The sequence below is a fragment of the Boleophthalmus pectinirostris genome, unplaced genomic scaffold, assembly GCF_026225935.1.
Source record: "Boleophthalmus pectinirostris isolate CB_2022bp ecotype Guang Dong unplaced genomic scaffold, ASM2622593v1 HiC_scaffold_2, whole genome shotgun sequence".
Classification (NCBI taxonomy): domain Eukaryota; kingdom Metazoa; phylum Chordata; class Actinopteri; order Gobiiformes; family Gobiidae; genus Boleophthalmus; species Boleophthalmus pectinirostris.
The window spans coordinates 20,148,897-20,171,392 of NW_026571152.1; the positions used below are offsets into that span (position 1 = coordinate 20,148,897).

The 22,496-nt window shown below is 36.4% G+C and overlaps 1 protein-coding gene across 2 annotated transcripts in view; it reads right to left on the minus strand.

The window, feature by feature from the left end:
• LOC110169325 (diacylglycerol kinase zeta-like) overlaps window positions 1-22,496 on the minus strand; it is a 35,310-nt gene that overhangs the window by 9,310 nt on the left and 3,504 nt on the right. Inside the window, exons 2-27 of one of the 2 annotated variants that reach the window (XM_055155392.1) lie at window positions 16,301-17,271; window positions 14,070-14,157; window positions 13,858-13,953; window positions 10,965-11,042; window positions 10,815-10,892; window positions 9,748-9,816; window positions 8,406-8,477; window positions 8,064-8,180; window positions 7,789-7,863; window positions 7,199-7,300; window positions 7,043-7,125; window positions 6,785-6,845; window positions 6,523-6,636; window positions 6,281-6,421; window positions 5,796-5,874; window positions 5,386-5,441; window positions 5,235-5,297; window positions 5,012-5,085; window positions 4,576-4,687; window positions 4,159-4,358; window positions 3,569-3,669; window positions 3,393-3,484; window positions 3,232-3,301; window positions 3,072-3,112; window positions 2,571-2,761; window positions 1,015-1,101 (exon numbers count right to left, since the gene is read on the minus strand). In XM_055155392.1, coding sequence (XP_055011367.1) covers window positions 1,015-1,101; window positions 2,571-2,761; window positions 3,072-3,112; window positions 3,232-3,301; window positions 3,393-3,484; window positions 3,569-3,669; window positions 4,159-4,358; window positions 4,576-4,687; window positions 5,012-5,085; window positions 5,235-5,297; window positions 5,386-5,441; window positions 5,796-5,874; window positions 6,281-6,421; window positions 6,523-6,636; window positions 6,785-6,845; window positions 7,043-7,125; window positions 7,199-7,300; window positions 7,789-7,863; window positions 8,064-8,180; window positions 8,406-8,477; window positions 9,748-9,816; window positions 10,815-10,892; window positions 10,965-11,042; window positions 13,858-13,953; window positions 14,070-14,157; window positions 16,301-17,247 — 3,287 coding nt within the window. In that variant the 5' untranslated portion in view covers window positions 17,248-17,271. The remainder of the gene's footprint in view (window positions 1-1,014; window positions 1,102-2,570; window positions 2,762-3,071; window positions 3,113-3,231; window positions 3,302-3,392; window positions 3,485-3,568; window positions 3,670-4,158; window positions 4,359-4,575; window positions 4,688-5,011; window positions 5,086-5,234; window positions 5,298-5,385; window positions 5,442-5,795; window positions 5,875-6,280; window positions 6,422-6,522; window positions 6,637-6,784; window positions 6,846-7,042; window positions 7,126-7,198; window positions 7,301-7,788; window positions 7,864-8,063; window positions 8,181-8,405; window positions 8,478-9,747; window positions 9,817-10,814; window positions 10,893-10,964; window positions 11,043-13,857; window positions 13,954-14,069; window positions 14,158-16,300; window positions 17,272-22,496) is intronic. The other variant, XM_055155393.1, reaches the window with a different exon arrangement.

The following is a 22,496-nucleotide window of genomic DNA, read 5'->3' on the forward strand; positions in this document are numbered from 1 at the left end:
ATCAAAATCTTATATACATAAAAAAGGGAGAAATATATCACCAAATAACATAATAAAAAATAATTTTAAAATATGTTTAATTTAACCGTTTAAAGGTGAATTAAGTTGGTCTTACGTTTCTCCACAATAGAAAAGTTTAAGTGGTCAAACAGCCATGGATAGGGACAGACAGGACATGTGCTGTTCTCAGTAACAAGGATTTTAAAAGTAGTCAAGATAATTAAAATTACATGTATAAAATTATATACAAATACGATGCTACTAAAAAGTGCAGCTGCACAAAATATCTATCTACTGTAATGAGTCATTTTCTATCCATGGTATAATATTAACTTACAGCAGTCAATTGATAATGCATCTAATAATATAACCTATAATAATAATATAGGATATGCAGTATTGAATTTTTCTGCCACGTTTGCACAGCTATTAAATAATTACCATTTTAAGATAGTAAAATAGTTTGAAAACAAATACCCAATGATCCAGCACTCTCTACTGCCACACAAAGGCATAAAACAGTTATTACATGATTCATGAGCTTAATTGATTGTGCACTAAAGCATTGCTGTCAGGAGATTCAAAGTATTACAGATCATGAATTCTAATTATTTAGTTGTACTACTTACATTTGCATTACATGGCAGACTACATATTTCCCAGAACATGAATCTAAGATAGGACTGGGTAAATAATTGAATTTAAATTGTGATTACAGTTATTGCTAAACTGTTCACTTCTACAGTGGCTTTAAAAGATAAATCACAAAACATTATTAATAAATGACAGTGCATGTATTCTTTCTTTGTAAGTAACTTTTAACAGTACAAATATCCATAATCAAGCTGACCTAAAATTTATATTGTCACTTCCAACAAAATAAAAACTATCTTAAGATCTACTTCCTGAATCTTCCACTGGTCTTTATACTTTTTGAGTAAACAGTAATCATACATTTCACAGAACAGCCACAAGTAAAAAAAACAAAAAAACAAAAAAAACAGAAATGGTTACCTGCAGAGTGCTGCCTTTGAGTTTTGAGACAGAGCATCAGATACTGAGCTGTCACTAGAAATCCTCTTCCTCTGTAAATCTCGGATCCTAAAAAATAAAACAAAGAAACAAAGCCAAACAATAAGATACAAATATGAGGAAACAATGCAGATCAAGCCCTTTCCAATATGCTGCATACACTGAAACAAAAATCAACAAGTTAACACAATAATCAAAACAATTACATAATAAATAGTAAATCAGAATAAAACCAACAGAGTAAAAAAAGAATAGACCAATAAGAGACCAATCAATAAAAGCAAATCAATAAAACAAACAAGAGAGGAGCGCACAACTCACACTGTGTTACATGCCAGAGAATATATTAGAGTAAAAATAAGTCCACTCTGACGACAAACCCCATAATTTACCTAATGAAATAAAATTAATTTATAAATATATATGTACAATCAGAAAATACTAAAATATTAACTGTTAAACCAAGTGTATTTTTTCTAAGAAAATAATAATAATAATAACTTTTGACTAACTGGTTTATATATTGGACATGTCCTAAAATATTATATGACAGAATCGCTCATCCCTAATTTAAATAACAGGGTATTGCTGTTCAGTATTCTGTATTTAGTATTAGGATATTCTGTTTCCACTCCAACATAAGTGGGTGGAAGAAATTTTTACTGCAGTGGTAAGGCTAATTTCTGGTTTATTTTTCCTCTTGTGTTGGATAGTATTCAGTTGTATTCAGTATTGATCGTCTCTATATGAAAACAATAGCCGCAGAGACCGGTCAGTGTTCCCCGCTCGTTGTCATGGAAACAGCACTTCAGAGATCGGCAGGAGTTCGTTTTGTTGGAGATGGTTTCAGATAACGACCAGCTGCTGCCCGTTCACACCAGCTCAGTTCATTCACACATTCAGTCATCACAATAGAGATTGTAGTGCGTACGGTGGACACTAGGAGGCGCTCAGCTCACACGGAAGAGACTAGTCACTATTGTGTTTAGAGAGGAGCAGATACTTCATGATTTGATCCTTTGATGCGTGATTGAAGTTTTGGTTGAGATGACAAAGCTGTTAGTTGAGAAAAATGCTCTCTAAAATTTGTACTAATAAAGTAGGAAATAAAACATCTATTACTACTTTTATGATATTATTGCTGTTACCAATAATACTAATGCTACTAGAGTTTACAATTTTTGAAAGGTTCAAGTTAGAATATATAATACTTTATATATTCCTCAAGATGTTACACTTTTCAAATTATTATCTAAAAAAAAAAAACCACACACACACACTTTTTCTATTTTAAAAGTAGAGTATGTAGCCTGCATTTAAAAACTCACAAACTGAACCTGGGAAGTGCTAAGGTTGAGGTAGTATGGTTTAAATCAACTGGAACTTGTGTACTTTTTGTAGTTAAATGAATCAACATTACAAGTGTAATCAGTAAAAATAATATTAGATTTTGACATTACTCCATATCGAGTTTTACTCATAAAACGTGAAAAGAAAATTCTCCATACTTTATATGATCCAGTATGTCACTGTCTCACCTATTAGCTGCTGAGTTGGTGGGCGTGGATGGGGAGGTGGGAGAGGAGCCGAAGTTGAACTCTCTCTGTTCGTCTGAGTCCACGAGGTCCGGCATGGCGGGGGATGTCCCCACTGTCTCTGTCTGCACCAACTCTGGGTCTAGAATGTATAACTCTTCCTGAGCGATCTCTGTTACGTAGTTCAGATGCTCCTAAAACGCACAGCACACAGTTCATGTGGTGAGGAGAGGAACCAAGAGGGTTACTAAATAACTGTGTTAATTTGTTGGTCATTATATTGTTATAAATGTGATAATGCTGTTTAAAAAGAACAACTTCCAGCTTCCTGTTATTTGCAATATTTTGAGGACTTTTACCATTCATAATATATTTTTCCCAATGATTCTAGGATAAACCCAAAGGGTAGCATTGATTTAACTATTGCAGTCACCATTCACAAATTCTAACTCTATTAATTACATCTTCAGTTGCTTTACAAATGACTAAAGTGTAATTTTGTACCTGAGCTCTGTCAATCCTGTAGAAACGGTCAGCAGTAGTACCTAGTCAGAAAAACAGAAATGTTAAAATTTCATATTATTGTTATCTTAGGGCAGCAAGTTGTTAAACTTTTTATTTAGTCATATATTTGTGTACTTTGTCTTATTCATTTTGTACTTACAGTCAAGGAAACACCATTTCATGGACAGCTTCTGAGATGAAAAACACTCTCCTCTCATCGGATCATTGTCCTGTAAAATTAAACATTTGCAATCAACATCACTCTGTTTTTATGTTAATTTTAAACCTTTTTTGTTCAAAATAAATCACAGTGCTTTTTACCTGATCAGTGTCGTCCTGCAGTCTCTCTATATGCCGCCGGCAAGTTTCCAGATCACAGTCTCCAGGAACAGTGATAAGACCTAGGGGAGTGGCTATAAGAGGTACACAAAATAATTTAAATTATTATTGGTCAAACTTTTCCAAAAAGTCAATTTTAATGTGTGTAAGTTACTGACAGGCGTCTTTGAGCTGGTCTTTGTCGTAGTGCAGAGCCTCATATGCGGCCATACTGATCCTGTTCACACGAATCTGCAGCTTCTCTGGCACCGGCTGTTGACTGTCAGGCAAAAATAATACTTCTTAAAGACAATATATATATTTTCTACTCAAATCTGAGAGCAAAATACTTATTTCTTGCTTTTCAGGCACTGATGTTTTTCCTGATCTTACATATCTTTGTCACATACAGGCAACCACAACTTTTTCTTTTAACCACAAAGCTCTAATTTCTACAGTCTTGGCATGAGATCACAAGAGCAGTGATACCCATCCAGAAATACAACTGACTTGGCATTTATTAGTCTTGTATGGTGCTTTCTTGCATTACTCATTCACATCCCACACTAGCCAGAGTGTGCTAGCCATCACCATCAATCAACAACACAACATATTTATACATAGCAAGGCTGATGAAGTGTCTTGCTCAAGAACACAATGACACTTGTAGTTGTTGGGATCATACTGCCAAACTTTGGTCTTAATACTCTACCCAAAGAGGCCTTATCTTCACACTTAAATATCTGAATGTAAGGGTTGTGGTTCTCACTCATTGAGGTGGGGCATGGAGATCCTCCTCTTGGCCTTCTGGACCATGTTGGCCTGGGAGCGAAGTCTAATCCTGATGATGGAGGGGGCCAGTTTACAGGGCTCTCCGTCCACCTGCATCGGGATGGACTTGAACGTGCTCAGAGTCACTTCTCTGCACTGATGCAGCCGCTCACCGTGACCGCCCACCTGCAGCGTCGCCTGGGTAATGATCAGATTTACACTATGTAACAACTAAAGTTACATTCTAGGGAATTTATTTTGTTCATGTAGAATTACAAGTTTCATAACATATATGCCAAAATCTCATATGATAAATTTCTTTGAAATGTTGCAAAGAAACATCACTGTATATAGACAACTATTGTAACTTTGTACCAATTGTAAAGTAAATCCAATATTAGTAACAAACACAGACCAGTGACGTCATGGTGAAGCCGATGACCTCGATACAGCCGTCGTCGTGTCTCTGAGGCTCAAAGTCATGGTGTTCCCCCGGGTTTCCCCACGGTACTGTCCCGGCACAGTATCTATCCAAATGAACATGTTAAACAGGAGTACAGTAAGTCTTAATATTTTTCTTTTAGTGGATTAACATTATATTAACAGTTTTAATAAAAGTAATTTGTGCAAAAAGGACTGCATTTGATAAATTATTTTATTAAATCTGAGACCCATGTTTAAGATGAGCATACAAACTGATGCATGTAAAGAATTAGATGTGTGAGTGGGTAGGACCACACAGTTTGAAAACAGGAGAAATTAGATATTTTTTAAATACCAAAATACTCCTTAATCGACTCATATTACACTATTTTTGACCTGTGTTCTATGTCTTTGTTTTAATGTTTCACCTGGGGATGTTGAGGAAGAGGAGGCACTGAAGCTTCAAATCTTGTATTTTGGCAGTAAGGTCTGTCCCATCACACTGAGGAGAGATAAATACAGAAAAAATAGATGAACTTCAAATCATCAAAAGTATTTTAAGATTATTAGCAGAGGCACCTCTTCGTATTTAGTTTTAATTTTTCCATTAATGACATAGAGGTTTAGGACAATGAACATAGCAGAGCGTACCACAACTCGGATGTGCTTGGCGAGATCTTTGGAACTCCCGCTGAGGAAATCGGAGAAGGCCGTCTGAAAAGCACAAACACAGGTGTGCCTCAGATTAGATTCAATTTCAAATCTCTGTTTTATTCTCATCTGGACAAAAGGACGCACTTACTCCTGCATAGAACATTTTATTCCTGAATCGACTGTTGAACTTCTCCGGATTCGCCTCTGAAATTACAAAAGGTTTGATTAAAATAACAATAAGGTCAATGTTAGAAACCCTTGGACACTGTAACTGTCTATATTGTATTTTATATGAATTATGTCTCTTATTGTGTAAAAATTCTTGATTAAGAGTTTGACGAATAGACATAGTCCATAATACACAGACTGAAACATACATCAGTAAACATGATATACTATTTGGGTTTTTATTTTGCTTATTTTCAACAAAAATCAAGTTTTATACTTTCAATGCACAGCTCATTCGAATACCCTGGCACCCTAAAAACCTCAAAGCTTATGTCACTGCAAACTAAGTAAGAAAATCTAACTTTTAAATAAGGGGAAAAATGTGCTCACCTCTTGATTCATGGAAGCCCAGTGTGACGTGAGCATCAAAGCCCAGACTGAAGTAGTTATTGAAGACGTCAATGGGAAGCTAAATGCAAAATTAGTTTTTCAGTGTTAAGAAATGTACAACCAATACTTTATATACATAGAAATATAGTTGAAGCAAGATGGAAAATTTAAGTCTAGATGTAGCATTAGAGTTGTCCAATCAATCAATACTATAACTATAACTGAAACTACATATTAACTTGAGCAGGTATTGATCCTGCGAGGGGGGACAAAAAAACAATAACAACACAATATGGTGCATTGGCAAAAGTCTCTGGCCACGAAGTATCCAGGTAGACTGTCTCAGTATAGATTACAATGGGCTATAAAAATATACTAACTAAACCAGGGAAGGATAACATTGACAGAGTATCAACTAAACTTAATATTGTTTTGAATATGACTTTTGTCCATAATATCTATTTTTGTATGACTACTTTAAGCACCTTGTCAGTCTGCTGCTCGTCCCTGTCCTCAGGCCGGGCCTCTGGGTTTGGCTCCACCTCGAGGTCCCATCGGTCCAGCTGCACTATGTTCCCATCCTCCACGTGGGACAGGATCTTTGTAATGGGCTCATCTGTGTAACCCTGAGCCAGAATGGAAGTCAAAATTAGTCACTTTATTCAGTGGAAGTGATAGAAAATGTTTATGTTTCTATAGTAAGGTTTTGCCAAGAGACACTACTCACCCCACCCCAGTTGAGTGTCCGGGCCAAGTCATTCCCCGTCCCGAGTGGTAAAATGGCGACTGGTGGTGGAGGCCGGATCTTCAATTGGTCTAGCACTGATAAAATCCATCCCACCTGCACAAACAAAAGGATTGTGATTTCGTGTTTGGCTTTGGATACAATAAACACTTGAAGATTGTTTTTTTAAACATAGTACACAACTAAAAATGAAAATATCTGGAAACTTTTCATACACGATAATAAAATAACTGAACCCACTCACCGTTCCATCTCCCCCACAGGCCAGTATCCTTAAGTTTGGCACTTTGGCATAGAGCTCTAACCTAAAGAAGAAATTAGTATCAGTACATCATAGTAGGTATTTTGACATGAATCAGTTTATAGATATACTAATTATTCAGATCATGAAATTGCAAAAATGACAATATAAATAAAATCAAGTAATCTCTATTCAGTTCAATATACTTCTGATTTTTGTCAGTGTTCCATAAAAAGTTTACAATTTGAGTTTTGGTTTTACCCGTCTTTGGGTCCAGACTTTGACAGATCAAACACCTGCCGAGGGTTTAGATACCACATGAAGGACTGGATGATTTTTGCTCCCTGAAAAATTAAGATTTTTAGGTATAATTATTTCTTTTTGACAATAAAATGTAAGAATTTTGTGAGCCAGTACCTGATTTCCTCCACTCTTTGGGTTTACAAACACTAAGAGAGGTTTCATTAACTGAGAGGGAAGAGGCTTCACTAAGAACGGCTTCCACCGACCATCCTGGAGCTGACATGAAAGACAATTTTGTGTAACCAAACAATATATCCATACAAACATTACTGTAAAGTACGCCATATAGAATGGAATGGAATACATAATATAGTTTAGTTTAATTTTAGGCCATATTCACCTCATATTCACAGGCCTTTTGAAATCTAAACAACTAATTGATTAATCAAAAGAATAACAACCAGATTAATTTATGAGTCCAGGTGCTCAATTCAGATATGACAATTGAAGGAATAATCTAAAGATGAAATTGTATTGCAAACTTGTAAATCAAATCCTAACTGTGAACAGTCATTGCTACCGACTGTCTTTTTAAAAAGGGACTGTAGCATCTACTGTATTTTTAATTTTAGAACTTTTGTAATTTGCTCAACTATTCTTTATGCCTTTATTTATTTTATTTTATTTATTTATTTATTTATTCATTTTGAGCAGCTTCATACATTTACTATGCACAGAGTGCACATGTACCACAGCATTCTCACCTCTGCTCCCTTTTTGCTCGATTTATTGCTTTTCAGTGACGTCCTCTTCTTCTTTTTACTGGACTTTAAAGATGTCTGCAGAATAGATAGAAACATGTTTTCTAGATACAACAAGAACAAGAAACAACATCTACATAGAAATGTGTAGATTTAGGGGAGCTAAAATGTACATAATCATGATCGCTCATTTTTGCTACATTTTTGATTGTTCATTTTTGCGACAAAATACAATGAATGCACTTTAGAAATTGTAGATATAAAAAAAAACTTTTAACCTGTGGTTTTCGGACTCGAATGATCCAAGTGGGTGGGACTATAACAGCGGCATGAGCTCCTAAAGAACAGCACTCCTCGATCTGCTGCAGCATGAAGCATGTCACCTTATTGTGATACTGAAACACACAATTAAAAAAGATAAAACTAATGATACTGGTGGCAAAGAACAAATACAGTGATAACTAAATTACAAAGAAATAATTACGAAGAAACTTTAAAACTCAAAAATATTATACTGTTTTAAACAAGTTTAAATGAAAATAAGAGCATGGACAGTTTTTATTTATTACTAAATGTTCATTGTTTATCCTGGTGTGATTTTATATTGTATTACTACTCACAGCCTGTTTACACCATGAGCAGCTGATGGCCACAATCTCTTTACTGTGAAATGAAAACTTCTGTTGAAATCCCTGTTAAACATAAACATGGAGGTTAGTTTATAAAGTAAAAATTAGAGATGCACAGATATCGATACTGGATCCAGAAAGATGTACTGAAGGTTCAGAGCATATCGTTTAGAATAGAGTATATCGTTTAGACCATTTACTAGCCACTGTTGACACTAAGCATCTAAAAACATATTTCATTGTGTACAAAACCACTGTAGACAGACTGATGGAAAAATAATAATTCTAAGTAGAGGTCGACCAATATGGATTTTTCATGACCGATGCTCACGCTGATTGGTTAGAATCCACAGAAACCGATGGCCACTGCTGATATTTATGGGCTGATATGTGGAGACAATTTTTATTATTTTACCCAAGTTATGTGATTTAAATTGACTACAAACTCAGTCAGAGCCCTTTTTAACCCTAACCTATAGGGGAGCTGTGTAGTCATGTTTAGTGCATATTGATCTCCTCTGAAGTTTTACGACTGATACATTAAAAAGTGCAAATATTGTATCAGCCAATCGATATAACATATATAATTTGTCAGCCTGATTATCCAACATATTCACTCGAGGTACAGAACTACAGATATCGGTACAACTGTGCAATTATCATGCTTGAATTGTGATTGCAATTATTGCTTTGAATATGAATTACATTGACATGAATGAATTACATTTACAAAAATGTAAATATGTTCAATTAAATTCTGTTTTGACTGATATGGCTGCTTGCTTCATAAAGTATTACAAATAAATTAAAAGAAAAATATATTTATAATAGTGATTTCAATTATCACCCAAGTTATTGTAATGGTAATTTGATCATTGCCAAAAAGAAATTCTGTTTTCTTAAGTTTTGTCTAAATGCGTAATTTCTATGTAATGCAATCCCTCAGCTGTCCAGGTAGGATCCATAACAAAAGAGAAATTCAATTCTGCCAACTGGACGCAAGTTTTTTGATCAAAAGTTCTGATCCTCAGTTCTGATCAGACATTGCCTTTTATCTACCTGAATGGAACAGCTAACTACCCTGAAACTACTTTGAAACTAACATACCTACTTGTTTACAGTTTCTGTTTGCCAGCTAGGTGTACTGAACTACACTAAGTGTAGGCAGTAGGCATGCTTCACACTTCGTGTAGTTCAATAGATCTACAGTAGCTAACAATCAGAACCTGTAAACAAGTAGATGTGCAAGTTTCAGAGTAGTTTTCAGTCAGTTGATTTTCTCTTTTGCTAAATGCATAATGTGTAAGTTTGTTGTTGTCTAAAAGAGGCTAACCTTTCCACATTGGCGACATTTCCCCGCCTGCCGCCTCCTGTGCACCCAGTGATGCCTCACAACGCTCGGCTGAAAGAGAAAACTGTTTTTAATGGAGGTGTAGGCTCAGTTATTTTCACTCTTCACACCAAATTCACAGACACAAATAATCAGCATTCAAATAATTTTTAGTGTAGTTTACAAGTTTCATAAGAATAATTAAAAAACATAACAATTTAACAACTTAAAACCATTTGACAATTTATTTCATACTGAGAAAATATTAATCAACATTAACACAGCAAACTTATCTAAAGGAGCACTATGTAACTTTTCTGGTGTTGGATCTGTCAGCTGCTTGTCTCCATTGAGATGTTATAGTTTTTCCCTAGATTCCACACATAGCAGTAAACACCTCGATCTCCGCGGAGTCAAGCAGCATGACAAAATACAGGTTAGATCTGTGGAGAGGCATCCCTGCAAACAGTAAGAATGCATGCTTTTCCATGCAAAAAAGTTTAAAGCTACACTAAACATTCCAGGCAAAGCATTAACAGGTTCATGGAGACAAGCAGATATCAGACCCTCTACCAGCACATAGTGCCCCTTTAATTGCAATAGGCATATTTTCAGATGACTCAAAACTAGATGGGAAATAATCTAAGACTGCATAAAGTCTAAAATCTATAATGAAAGCTGCACATAATCAGAACTATGTGTAATGTGTGATGGAAATTGATATTGTGGAAACATTTCTCTCAATCAGTCTTTGTGTAAATGAATGTGATTTCTACCTGAAACCCAGACCAGTCATTAACATGTTTTACACATGCGCAGACACAACTGTCCCCACCCCCAAGGAAACTGTGTTGTCCTCAAATGTAAGTTAAGTCTGTGAAACAAAAGTAGATATGTATGTAACTTGTATTTCTGTATAAATACTCAGAGGTCAGATGGCCTGGGGCAGATGCTCTGGAGGGAATTCTTCAAGACATATATAATTTATATATAATAAACACAATGAACCAATGAAAAAACACATTTAAAACTACAGCAATTTAAGGGATGTGACAATAAATTTTACCAACCATTTGTGTCAAGTGACTGACCTCTCTGACAGTCCGAGATCCTGGTTCCCTGAATGAAGGCTTGCACCTGAAGTTTATCTGAAAAGAGAATAAATATAAATAAATAAATAAAACAATCACACTAAATTAAAAAACTAAAACCAGTTTTACCTTCTCCAACTGCTCCATGCACATTGTGTGCACTGAAATCTTACAACCAGCACACTTCTTCCTGGCCACTGACTTTTGCTGTAAAGAGAGAAAATGAAAAAATTATTAATTACAGATGCATTCTGTAACTTTTCCAGATGGATAATCCACCACCTGCTTGTTTATGTTGTTGTTCTGTATTTAGATGTTACTGCTTTGTCTGGAATGGTATAAACCTATCTATCTACATGGAGACAAACATTGCAATACAGGCAATGCAATAACATCTCCATAGAGAGCAGAAGGTGGCGGACCCTTCAACAAAAAAGTCACTTGACACTCCTTTAAATAAGAGACTGACAATGTGTTTTTTGTTTCTTGTTCAAGGCCTGATACAAGAGATTGGGTTGATATGTAGGGCAAATTTTAATAATCTTCTCAAAATTATGTAATTTAAATTGCTACAAACTCACACAAAGCCCTGTTTAACTATAATTCTGTAAGAGTTTTGTATTCAGGCTAATCATTACCTAAACTTAAGTGTTCAAATAATTCTTTACAGTGGAGTAAATAAGTATTGATCCCTTGCTGATTTTGTAGGTTTGCCCACTGACAAAGAAATAAACAGTTTTATTTTAATGGTAGATTTATTTTAGCATTGAGATATAGAATATCAAAAAGAAAATCCCGAAAATCACATTACAGAAAATATATGAACTGTTTTGCATTTCATTCTGTGAAATAAGTATTTGATCCCCTACAAACCATTAAGAGCTCTGGCTCCCACAGACCAGTTAGACACTTCTAATCAACTCATCACCTGAATTAGACCCCTGTTTTAACTAGTCACCTGTTTAAAAGACCCCTGTCCACAGAATCAGTCCATCAATCAGACTCCAAACTCTCCAACATGGGAAACACCAAAGAGCGGTCAAAGGATGTTGAGGACAAGATTGTAGACCTGCACAAGGCTGGAATGGGCTACAAAACTATAAGCAAGAAGCTGGGTGTTAAGGAGATAACTGTTGGTGCAATTGTTTGAAAATTTAAGAAATATAAAATGACCATCAATTGATGGTCTGGGGCTCCACACAAGATTTCACCTTGTGGGGTTTCAATAATCATGAGAACAGAGAGAAATCAGCAAAGAACATCACGGGAAGAGCTAGTCAATGATCTCAAGGCAGCTGGGACCATAGTCACTAAGAAAACCATTAGAAAGACTTTATGCCGCAATGGATTAAAATCCTGCAGTGCTCCAAGGTCCCCCTGCTTAAGAAGGCACATGTGCAGGTCAGCCTGAAGTTTGCAAATGAACATCTGAATGATTTAGGGAGTGATTGGGAGAGCTCAACTCGCCGTGGAGGAAGAGAAATGCTGCCTATGACCCATAGACTGTATAAAAGAAGTGGACTAAGTGAGTGTGACATCACCCGTAGTGTTCAGCGCCACTCAAATAAGGCTTGCAATGCTTACGGTTACAGGAGTGAATCTGGAGCCAGGCTCCATATTATGAATAGGATTTTTTTGATGGACAAAATCGCGAAAAAAAAATTCAGGATCATATAGAGCGGGTTTATACGAACATTTTAAGACCAAAATGACTAGGCTTACTACAGCAGTTACAGAAAGAGGGACGACAAGATTCTAATGTAAATCAATTGGAGCCAGAAGAGCCCCCTGGTGAACTTCCTATTTGCGACAGCTAGCGTGTCAGCTATGTCCAGTAATATATACGGCCTATGCTATGACTCCAAAAACACCATCCCCACCATCAAGCATGGAGATGGAAACATTATGCATTGGGGCTGTTTTTCTGCCAAGGGCACAGGACAACTTCACCACATCAACGGAAGGATGGACGGAGTCATGTACCGTAAAATCCTGAGTGACAACCTCATTCCCTCCTCCAGGAAACTGAAAATGGATTGTGGATGGGTCTTCCAACATGACTGACCCAAAACATACAGCTAAGGCAACGAAGGAGTGGCTCAAGAAGAAGCACATTAAGGCCATGGAGTTGCCCAGCCAGTCTCCGGACCTTAACCCTACTGAAAACCTATGGAGTTACCAAGTGACAGCCACAAAACCTTAATGATTTAGAAATGATCTGCAAAGAAGAGTGGACCAAAATTCCTTCTGATATGTGTGCAAACCTGGTCATCAACTACAAGAAATGTCTGACCTCTGTGCTTGCACACAAGGATTTTGCTACCAAGTACTAAAGTCTTTTTTGGCTAGAGGGTTCAAATACTTAATTCATCGATGAAATGCAAATCGGTTTATAGTTATTTTCTGGATTTTCTTTTTGATATTCTGTCTCTCAATGTTAAAATAAACCTCTTATTAAAATTATATATTGTTCATTTCTTTGCCAGTGGGCAAACCTATAAAATAAGCAAGGGATCAATTACTTATTTCCTCCACCGTATACATACCCTTTAAGCAGCAAGTTGGCTGAAACAAAATATCAGCCTGTGAATTAAGGCCCAATATCTGATGATATATTTATATATATGATCTAACTGATACATCACTGATCTAACTGATACATCACCGATCTCTCACTGATCTGATGAAGAGTTGTAAAAAGCATTTAAAATCAGATACTAGTCAATCCTAAAACCAATATTGAAACTAGATACTCATTTGAGCAACCATTGATACTGCAAATGCATCACATTAACACAGTAACATTTTTGATGTCCTGAACAGTTTTGTATGAGTTTGAACAAGTATAAGAACTCATAGTAACATAAAGTAAATGACAATTATTTTGTATTGAAAATAACTATTATAAAAATATATATATATATCTTCATTGTGGTATCATAATCGGTGGTATTAAGATTCTTTAGCATTGAAATAGTGTTTAAAATTTTAGTAAAAGTCATTTTTATCTCCTTTGTCTCACCAGAGACTTGGCGATGCAGTACTGCTCCCCCACATAACAGAAATCTCCAGAGCCACTCGTCTCAAACCAGATGTGGTCACCGAACTGTGCATTTTCCTGAAGAAAAAAAAAAAGGTAAGTGATAATCAATACACAAATAATGGCAATTTGTAGGACGTGAAAACAACCCCATATTGACAGTGACATAATGACAGGAGGCAGAGGACACTCACGGTCCAGTCGATGGAGCTGCTGGGCTCTGGGCGCGGCTCTGTGGAGGTGGGCCCCGTGTGCTGGAGACTGGACTTCGCAATGGCTTTTCTGCAACAAGAAAAACAGACAAAACAGTTTAAAGTACTTTATTATTTATTTGCATCTATATTATTTATGAATTTAGGTTTGCTGCAACGATTTGGCAATAGGGTTCTATAAAATCAGATACCAATCAATACTCAAAAAAATCTAAATTAAAACTAGGATCGAAACTATTTGAAAAAGTACTGATACTAAAAAAGTCATATCAACAGGACAGAAATGAACCTTTCTTGAATAGTTTTAGCATGATCTTGATCTTGAGCTGTACCAGAACTAGTATAAGACTATATATACCTGGAAGAATGAGGAAGTAGACAGATATAAAACCACATATAATAATATAACTAAGTACTATTTAATGTTGGAAATGACATTCTGCTGTCCAAATAAGAGCATTTTTTACTATGATTGTGGTATTGGAATCCATGTATCAAGTCTATTCCTAAGTATCAAAATCGAGTTTGAAATGTTAGTATCATGACAACACTATTTGGCAAGTGTTTAAGTCAGATGCCCTTCCAAAGAAAGCATGCCATCTGGTAAATTTTGAGCCAGTCATTCTGAGTAATATTTTTAGACAACACTTCTTTACAACCTAGGTCACAGTGACATTGAATAAACTTAAAAGCATCTGGTGCTCAATATAACAGATGAACCAGCACCAGAAATCTGTAATAAGTGATTTTAGCAAGTACATGCAGTTACCATGTTGTTTTTAATGCTATCATAATTATGCATTTCACCAAGCACTCTGAATCATCTCATTAATGCAGCCTACAGACCAATCAAGTGCTAACTTACATGTTGAAAGCAGTAATGAAAAAAGCCATGCTCTCATCATGCAGTTAACATCAAATACCCTTCCACCTGTTTGGGTTTGGGACCTGCACGGCTCAATACCCACAGTTGCAAAGTAGTAATACAGTTTCCACAAATGTATCGTATTTTGATTATAACTGGTGTATTTTTCTGTTATATGTTATAATTATACTATATGTGTACATCCTAAAAGTAATATTAAACCCCTATTAAATACATTTAATACACAAACAGTTTAGTAATATGCAAATGTGTGTGTGTTTTTTTATAAGTAAATAAAGCAAGCATGTATCTATAATATATGTTTTAAAATACTCAAATAGTGATAATTGTTAGCACTATTGTAACTGATCAACAAAAAATGCTTTTGAATTATCATGCTGAAGTAGTAAGTACAGCTTTTGTGAATGGGACTCCTAACACAGAGAAGGATAAGAGGTATATGTAGACAATAGACTTGATATAAAATGGTTCAAATGGGAGTCAATTAGCGTCAGAGAAACACCATGACAAAGACCGGACGGACTGTGTCTTTGTAAAAAACGAACCACTAATGAAGCTTCTCCAGGACGATGCATCGCTCTGCTCCAGAATGTGGCTACACAATATACCTTCACACAATGACTGCTAGTACTTCTCACATGGGTGTAGATCCTGTTCTAGTCCTGGTTCTAGTCCTCTTGTAGTGCTGATTTCAGCCCTGATTTAGACCTGGTTTATTCCTGGTTTAGTCCTGGTTCTGCTGCTGGTTCTAGTGTTGGTTCTAGTGTTGGTTCTAGTCCAAGTTTAACTGCATGTTTAGTCAGTTTTGTATGGTAGACATAGGGGCATGTGTCTGTGTCTGAAAAAAGCACTGAACAAAAATACTCTCCCTCGACACTGTCAGATTGTCGCTGGGTCATATCACGACTCCAGATGAACTGTTACAGATGGCATTTTGAGGACTTGCTCATTTAAAAAACATAATATACATAATTCCTAAATTTTTCGTTCTTAGCATGTAGATTTAGATGCAAAAAAATTTTTATTGATAGAAATATGTGTTATACAGTACATTTGTCTCAACAAGCAGCAATGTTTTGTTGTGAATAGCCAAAGATCTTAAAAAATGTTTACCTTTAAAACATGTAATGATGAAATGAAAAAGAAAATATTAAATTTTTGACTGACAGACATAGCAGGAACAGATGTCTCTAAATAAAATCAAATTAATATTTTAAAGCTCTGGATGTTTTGGTCAAAACGCTATACCTTTTATTAGGTCTTCTGTGTGATGCTGTAAAGTGCTCTATAAATAAATGTGAACTAATTGATATGTGGAACTACATACAGCAGGAAGGCACTCCAGCTCTCCAGGCGAGAGTCATAGCCCCCCATCGGGCTGAGGGCCCCGGGGCCTCGGTAAAAGGCTGGGTGGTGCATATGGTACACGGAGCTCCTGCGGTTTGGGGGCAGCGGCAGTCCTCGTCCAGGCCACGGGCTACCGGCTTTAGAAATGGTTGAAATTCTCCTCCTTTTACTTTGAATCGAACCGCGCTGCCGATAACACCACCCAGTCTCTCCTCCAAAAATTTGTGAAGAGTTCCTACGAAGGCAGCGTGGGGCACGTATCAGACGAGACGAAGTGGGAGGAGCTGGACAAGGAGTGGGTGGCGGCTGTGCTGGAGTGGGCATGACTTCTCTGCATGTTTTAGCAATGTCCAATGAAGGCAAAGGAGAGGAAGACTCCGGCGGATCAGAGCGCTCTACTTGGTCGTCCTCCTCTGGAAGCTCCTCCCCCTCTGAGATTTGGCTGTCGTCTGATTGGGTGTCATAATCACTGCTGCTGTCGTCGTCTCCATCCGATTGGAGCCCGCGCACCTCCACCTGTTGCTCACCGTGAGGGCCCTCCCCTTCATCTGTCATTTGTAAAAGACTGGCCAACAACATGGAAGGTCCCAAAAGGTGTGTATCTATCGTGCGTAGTTTTCCAGCTTTCCGCCGTCGAACTGCAAATCGTGGATTAAGACATGGGGTAGTTGTGCTCGACCTCCTCCTACCAGGACCCCCTCTCTGTCGGGACACAATCCGCCCACTGCTAACACACGGCACCCCCTGGAGTTGGACACTGGATCTGCGACGTTGACAAAGAGTGGAAGAGGCCAGTCCGGCGCTGGACCTGCGACGTGCCTTGCTTGTGGGCACAGCAACACTTGGTCTCCTGTGTCTGGTGGAATCTGTATCCCTGGGCTTTGCTCCATCTTTTCTCCTAAAGTGGCGTCGGAAAAACGTGTCCATGATGACGTTTAAACACTCCTCTCACTGTTGGAAGTAAACAGGAGTTAGCTTTAAGAACGTTTAGGAAAATGAACCGAGTTAAATATGGTAAGAGTACGGTCTTAAAACTTCGGTACAGCAAGTCTGATCGTAAAAGTAAAACATGTTAAAAAACCTGTTGGCACGTGACCGTTTAGAGAAGCAAGGAGGAGCAAATGTCGGATACTTGAAATATGTTTTCAGTAAACACTGTAATACCACTATTGTATTATTCATGAAGTGTTAGGCTAGTTTTCACTCTGTTGTGTTTTGTAGTTTTCTGAAACATTAACAATTTATGTATGTATTTATTACTGGATAGCATTTTGCAATTCATTTTAATGAATAATTTATTTTATATAATGTAATTTTTTATATATTTATAAATGTATTTACATACACACATCATTATTGCTTCTCCAGACTGGGATTGTGCTGATAATGTTCATTCTATTTAAAAGGACCTTCTTTTCCTATTTTTACAATATTAAACTTCTTTAATTCTTTAATAAAAACAAAAGTCCAACAATTTCTGTACATATTTTAATATCAAATTTTAATTTTGGCCATCACATCCTTCTTATTAGTCTTTATGCCAATTGGCAATTTGTGTTCAAGTGAGCAAGACACTACACAATTACTTTTATAGCAAATCATTCATCCAATAACCCATGGGGAAACCAGTTCAACGTTTTTACCCTTTTCTATTACTTCAGCCCCACCATTATACAAGAGCAAGAGCAGTTGACCTGTCACCAAATTTCAAGTCCATTTTCCTCTGAGAAACACAGACACATGAATAATAAAGAGCTGAGGGGAAGTGCCTGACAAGGGGGTACACAGCAGGACCAGGAAGCAGTCATCTCAGAGTGTCAAACACCACTACAATTCAAATTAAAACATACACAACATAAACATACTGAAACATTAACAAATTGAAACCAACTATGGCCAGTTAAAAAGCAGTAATCAATCAATATTTCAGAATCATAATCATTTGTCAAGATGATAAAAAAAAAGAGACAATGTTCTTGCAGTTATGCTTCTTTGTTGGATACATGGTTACAATAAGCTGTAATACACTACACTTATTAACAGAGCCATACGTGACTATAGACAATATGTTACTGCTATAAGGAAGTAGTGGTTTGTCATTTGATTATCAGGCTTGAGTTGGTTTGTTTAGGGCTGCATGGTAAGCAGACTGATAACAAATCATTATTTACGACCCCATGGTTTTAGCTATTAGCAAACGTGATATTTCAAGATTTGACGGATGAATTAGACGATGAATATGTGCCTATCTTGAGGGAAATTACTTGCAGTGTTGAGACAATATTATTTTTATTGTAGTATCCTTCTTTGTATTATGCATGGTTATGATCTAAGATATTATACTACACTTACTAACAAAGCCATATGTGAGTATTACAGTATTAATTTATGGGGCTTTGTGGTTCTTACTGATACAAGAAAGAGGTGGTTTACCATTTGATTATCGTGATCGGACTTGAGTTGCAGTTTGTTTAGAATTGCATGGTGACCTTTAGGTAGACTACAAACATTATTATTAATCATTACGTTTATTAAGATAAAACATTGGACTTTTAACCAAATTATATTAAATACATTATATTATATTAAATCAAGTTATGGCAGCATTGTTTTAGCCTTTAGCAAATGTGATATTTCAAGATGTAAGAGATGAATTAGCCTGAAACCAAAATTTTGTTAGAATACTAAATACTTGAAGTTTATTGTCTATAGTAGAAATCTGTCTGTGATTAACTATCGCAGTTCTCAATAAGTTCTTTACTTTAATGCTCAACATCACAAGTGAAAAGCAAACAAACTCAAAATATTATATACACAAACACACAACCCTGCATATTTAAGCTGAGTCCTCCTTTCAAACAGAAAACACTCTAATTCCACCTTGTGATGTCATGTGGTAATACAGGTGTTTTTAAACTCCATACACCTTCACTAGAATCATTTGGATGATTTTAGACCTGTAATTTCCAATTTCTACTAAACAAAAGGTAAAAGGTAGCTACTGACTTGAAAATGTCTGCTTTGTGACATGACAATGTGGACCACAGCATTTTGAGCTTTGGTGATATAGACCTATTTATAATAAAATGATTATTCAAACATGTGTGAATGAAACAAAACACAACTCCAGATATGTTTTTGATGAGGTAAGAGAAGTCTATCATGGCTTAAGGCACAAAAGAGTCAATTGTGTGTAATAAAGGACCTTTAATATCATGCAGTTTAAAGCCTAAATCACTCATACTACCAAAAGACTTCTGCAGAACAGCTGCTGACAAGGATCAGGAAGAAAGAGCATATCACACCAGTACTGAAGTATCTGCACTGGCTTCCTGTGAGCTTCAGGACAGATTTTAAAGTTCTTTCATTGGTTTATAAAGTTTTTAATGGTCTTAGTCCTATTTATTTATCTGATCCGCTTTTATCATAAGAGCCCTCTCAGGTTCTGAGGTCCTCAGGTAGTCATCTTTTAACTGTCCCAAAAATTCAAATCATCATCATCATCATCATCATCATCATCCATCTTATTTTAGCTATCCATTTTTTTTTTTGTTATTTTTATTATAACCTTTAGGAGCTTTATGTGTCTGGTTTCTGTTGTGTATATGGAAGAAACTATGGGGTGGGGTTGCTACTGTTTTTAATCAGTCATTTTTCTCTTGCATGTGAAGCACTTTGTGCTACATTTCAAATGTATAAAAAGTGCTATACAAATAAAGTTTGATTCATTGATTGAAAAGCGTAACTGTACCAAAATATATAGTTACTTAAAATTTGTATCATTCTGAATATGTATTTTTTGGTATTCAGGTACTTTCCAACACTGATTACGTGGACCTTGAGGAGCGTTAGCATGCTGACCTTTAGTTTAGCTTTAGCAGTGATCGTAGCCCCTCCCACTGATTATCACCGTGATGACGCAGCAGCAGCTCGGATTAGTGACCAACTTTAGGAAAAACACTAGGCCTATTTTTAGTTAGCCCTCACCTGCACTCACATACTATGCTCCCAGCACAGACACACCAGCAGTAGATGTGCAACTTTAAAATATTGAAGCTCTTGAGGGCAAAATAAGTTTGCTGCGTGCTGTCTGCATCCGAGTATAAAGAGTTTTATTGTCCAATAATCAAGAAGTGTGTAGTCAGCATGCTAGTTGTTGTTGTTGCATACTATTAAAGAGTTGTAGGTGCTGTGATGGCAAAATCCCTTTGAAAGCTGTGAAAAGGGCTCATAAACTCATCACGGTGATAATCACGATGGTTGGAATGCTGAGGGAGGTATAACTTGGTACCCCTGCAACTCTTTAAATATGAACTAGTTAATTCAGTATTTTTTATGTTTTAAAACAGTTAGAATCAAGTACAGTGCTGTTAAATTTAGAGATAAACCAATATATCGCTTGGCAGATACAGTATATCGGGTTATATGCACTTTTTAGGATGGCTATCGTGTATTGGTCTTAAATCTCTAACACAGGCCGAAAAACGTGTGACTACACAGCTCTCTGATAGCTTTGTGGTAAAAAAAAAAAGGGCTGTGGGAGAGTTTGTAGAAAATTACATAAAAATCATACATATCAGCCCCAAAATATCAGCAGAGCTTATCAACCATCAGTTTCTCTAGATTCTAAACTATCAGCATTGGCCGTGAAAAAGCTTGTATCATCGATCTCTAGTTAAGTTTCTCCAAAAACATAGCAAGGCATACTGGGTAGTATATTATTATCAGTTCCACTTCCTATGCTAAAATGACCTGTAAACTGAAGCCAAAAGAGCATATTAGTTTGTAGCCCTCTTGAATTTGTTTGAATGTGCACTGTGTGGTTGAGTTGAAAAGACAGTTTAAAGTTCGTAGTGTGGAGCTGTGGTTTCATAATAAGCAACGGTGACTACCATTTAAAAAGATCACCACAAAACAAAAGTAATGACTTCAAGTTCAAGAGAGTAAAAATACTACACAGTGCATTTTTTACTAACTCATACAAAAGGTTTGAGTGTCCAAAAATGTATATCAGGTATGATATTTTAACATGTGGTGTAAGGTTACAGTTAAGGTTAAGGAAAACTGTATTGACCCCGTAGGGAAATTCATTGTCTGCATTTGACCCATCCTTCAGTGCTGCTGGGGAAACCTTTTAGAAGCAGTGGCAGTGGCATCCATGTCCAGATCTTGAGCAGGTCTTTGTCAGGATTATCTTAGCTGGAGAATTTGGGTTGGGTTGATGGGGGAACCTTAAAAGACTTTAATAGATATTTTCAATGTGTGTAAACTATATAAGTTTTTCTTCCCTTTTTAAATGTTCAAATGAAGAAACTTGCAACCTCCAGATAGAAAGGCCCGCGGTCATCTTTCCATGTCACAAGAGTAAAAGCCACCAACATTCTGACCCAAAAAGATCACCACATAACAAAACCCCGTGTGGAAGAAAATAAATAGTTTGATGAGAACTTTAATGTTTTGTTATCATGGTATACTTGGGTACACTTACAACAACTGCACAATACTCATCAAAACTGACATGGCATAATGCACCAACTAGGGGTATAACGATATCCAAGTCTCACAATACGATATCGTCACTGTATGATCCTCACAGTACAATATTTATTGTGATATCGTGGGAAAGCTCACGATATAGTGGGGAGGCTCACGATTATCGATGTAACAATATCCAAATCTCTCTGTACGATATTTTCACGATATACATCTCACAGTACGATATTTATTGCGATGTTACTTTTTCCTCTTAAAATGCCTTGACAAAACAACTAAGACTTAAAGAGAGAACTGTTATTTCTTCTCGTAGTCTGCACTGAAATGGAGCCAAGGATCATGGTCTATCTAGTTTCCTTTGTCTTTTTTCGAGCTATTGCTGCACCATAACTCTTAATTTAAGCAAAGAGACTTGTAATTCGATATATTGTGAGAATCCACGATATTATTGTGAGAACTTTGACGATATTTCGGTTATTGTTACATCCCTAGCGTCAACCATTTTCTTCATGTTTTGCTGCCTATTTATTGTTTGACAGTTAGAGTTGTATTTTTCATGTTCCACATACAGTAGCACTGTCTCCTAAAAAACAAACAGTCTTATCAAAAAGCAAAGTCAAAAGCAGCTCTTCAGACAATATCTCATTAGCCCTATTCTGTAACAGTAACAGAGAGGACGGAGG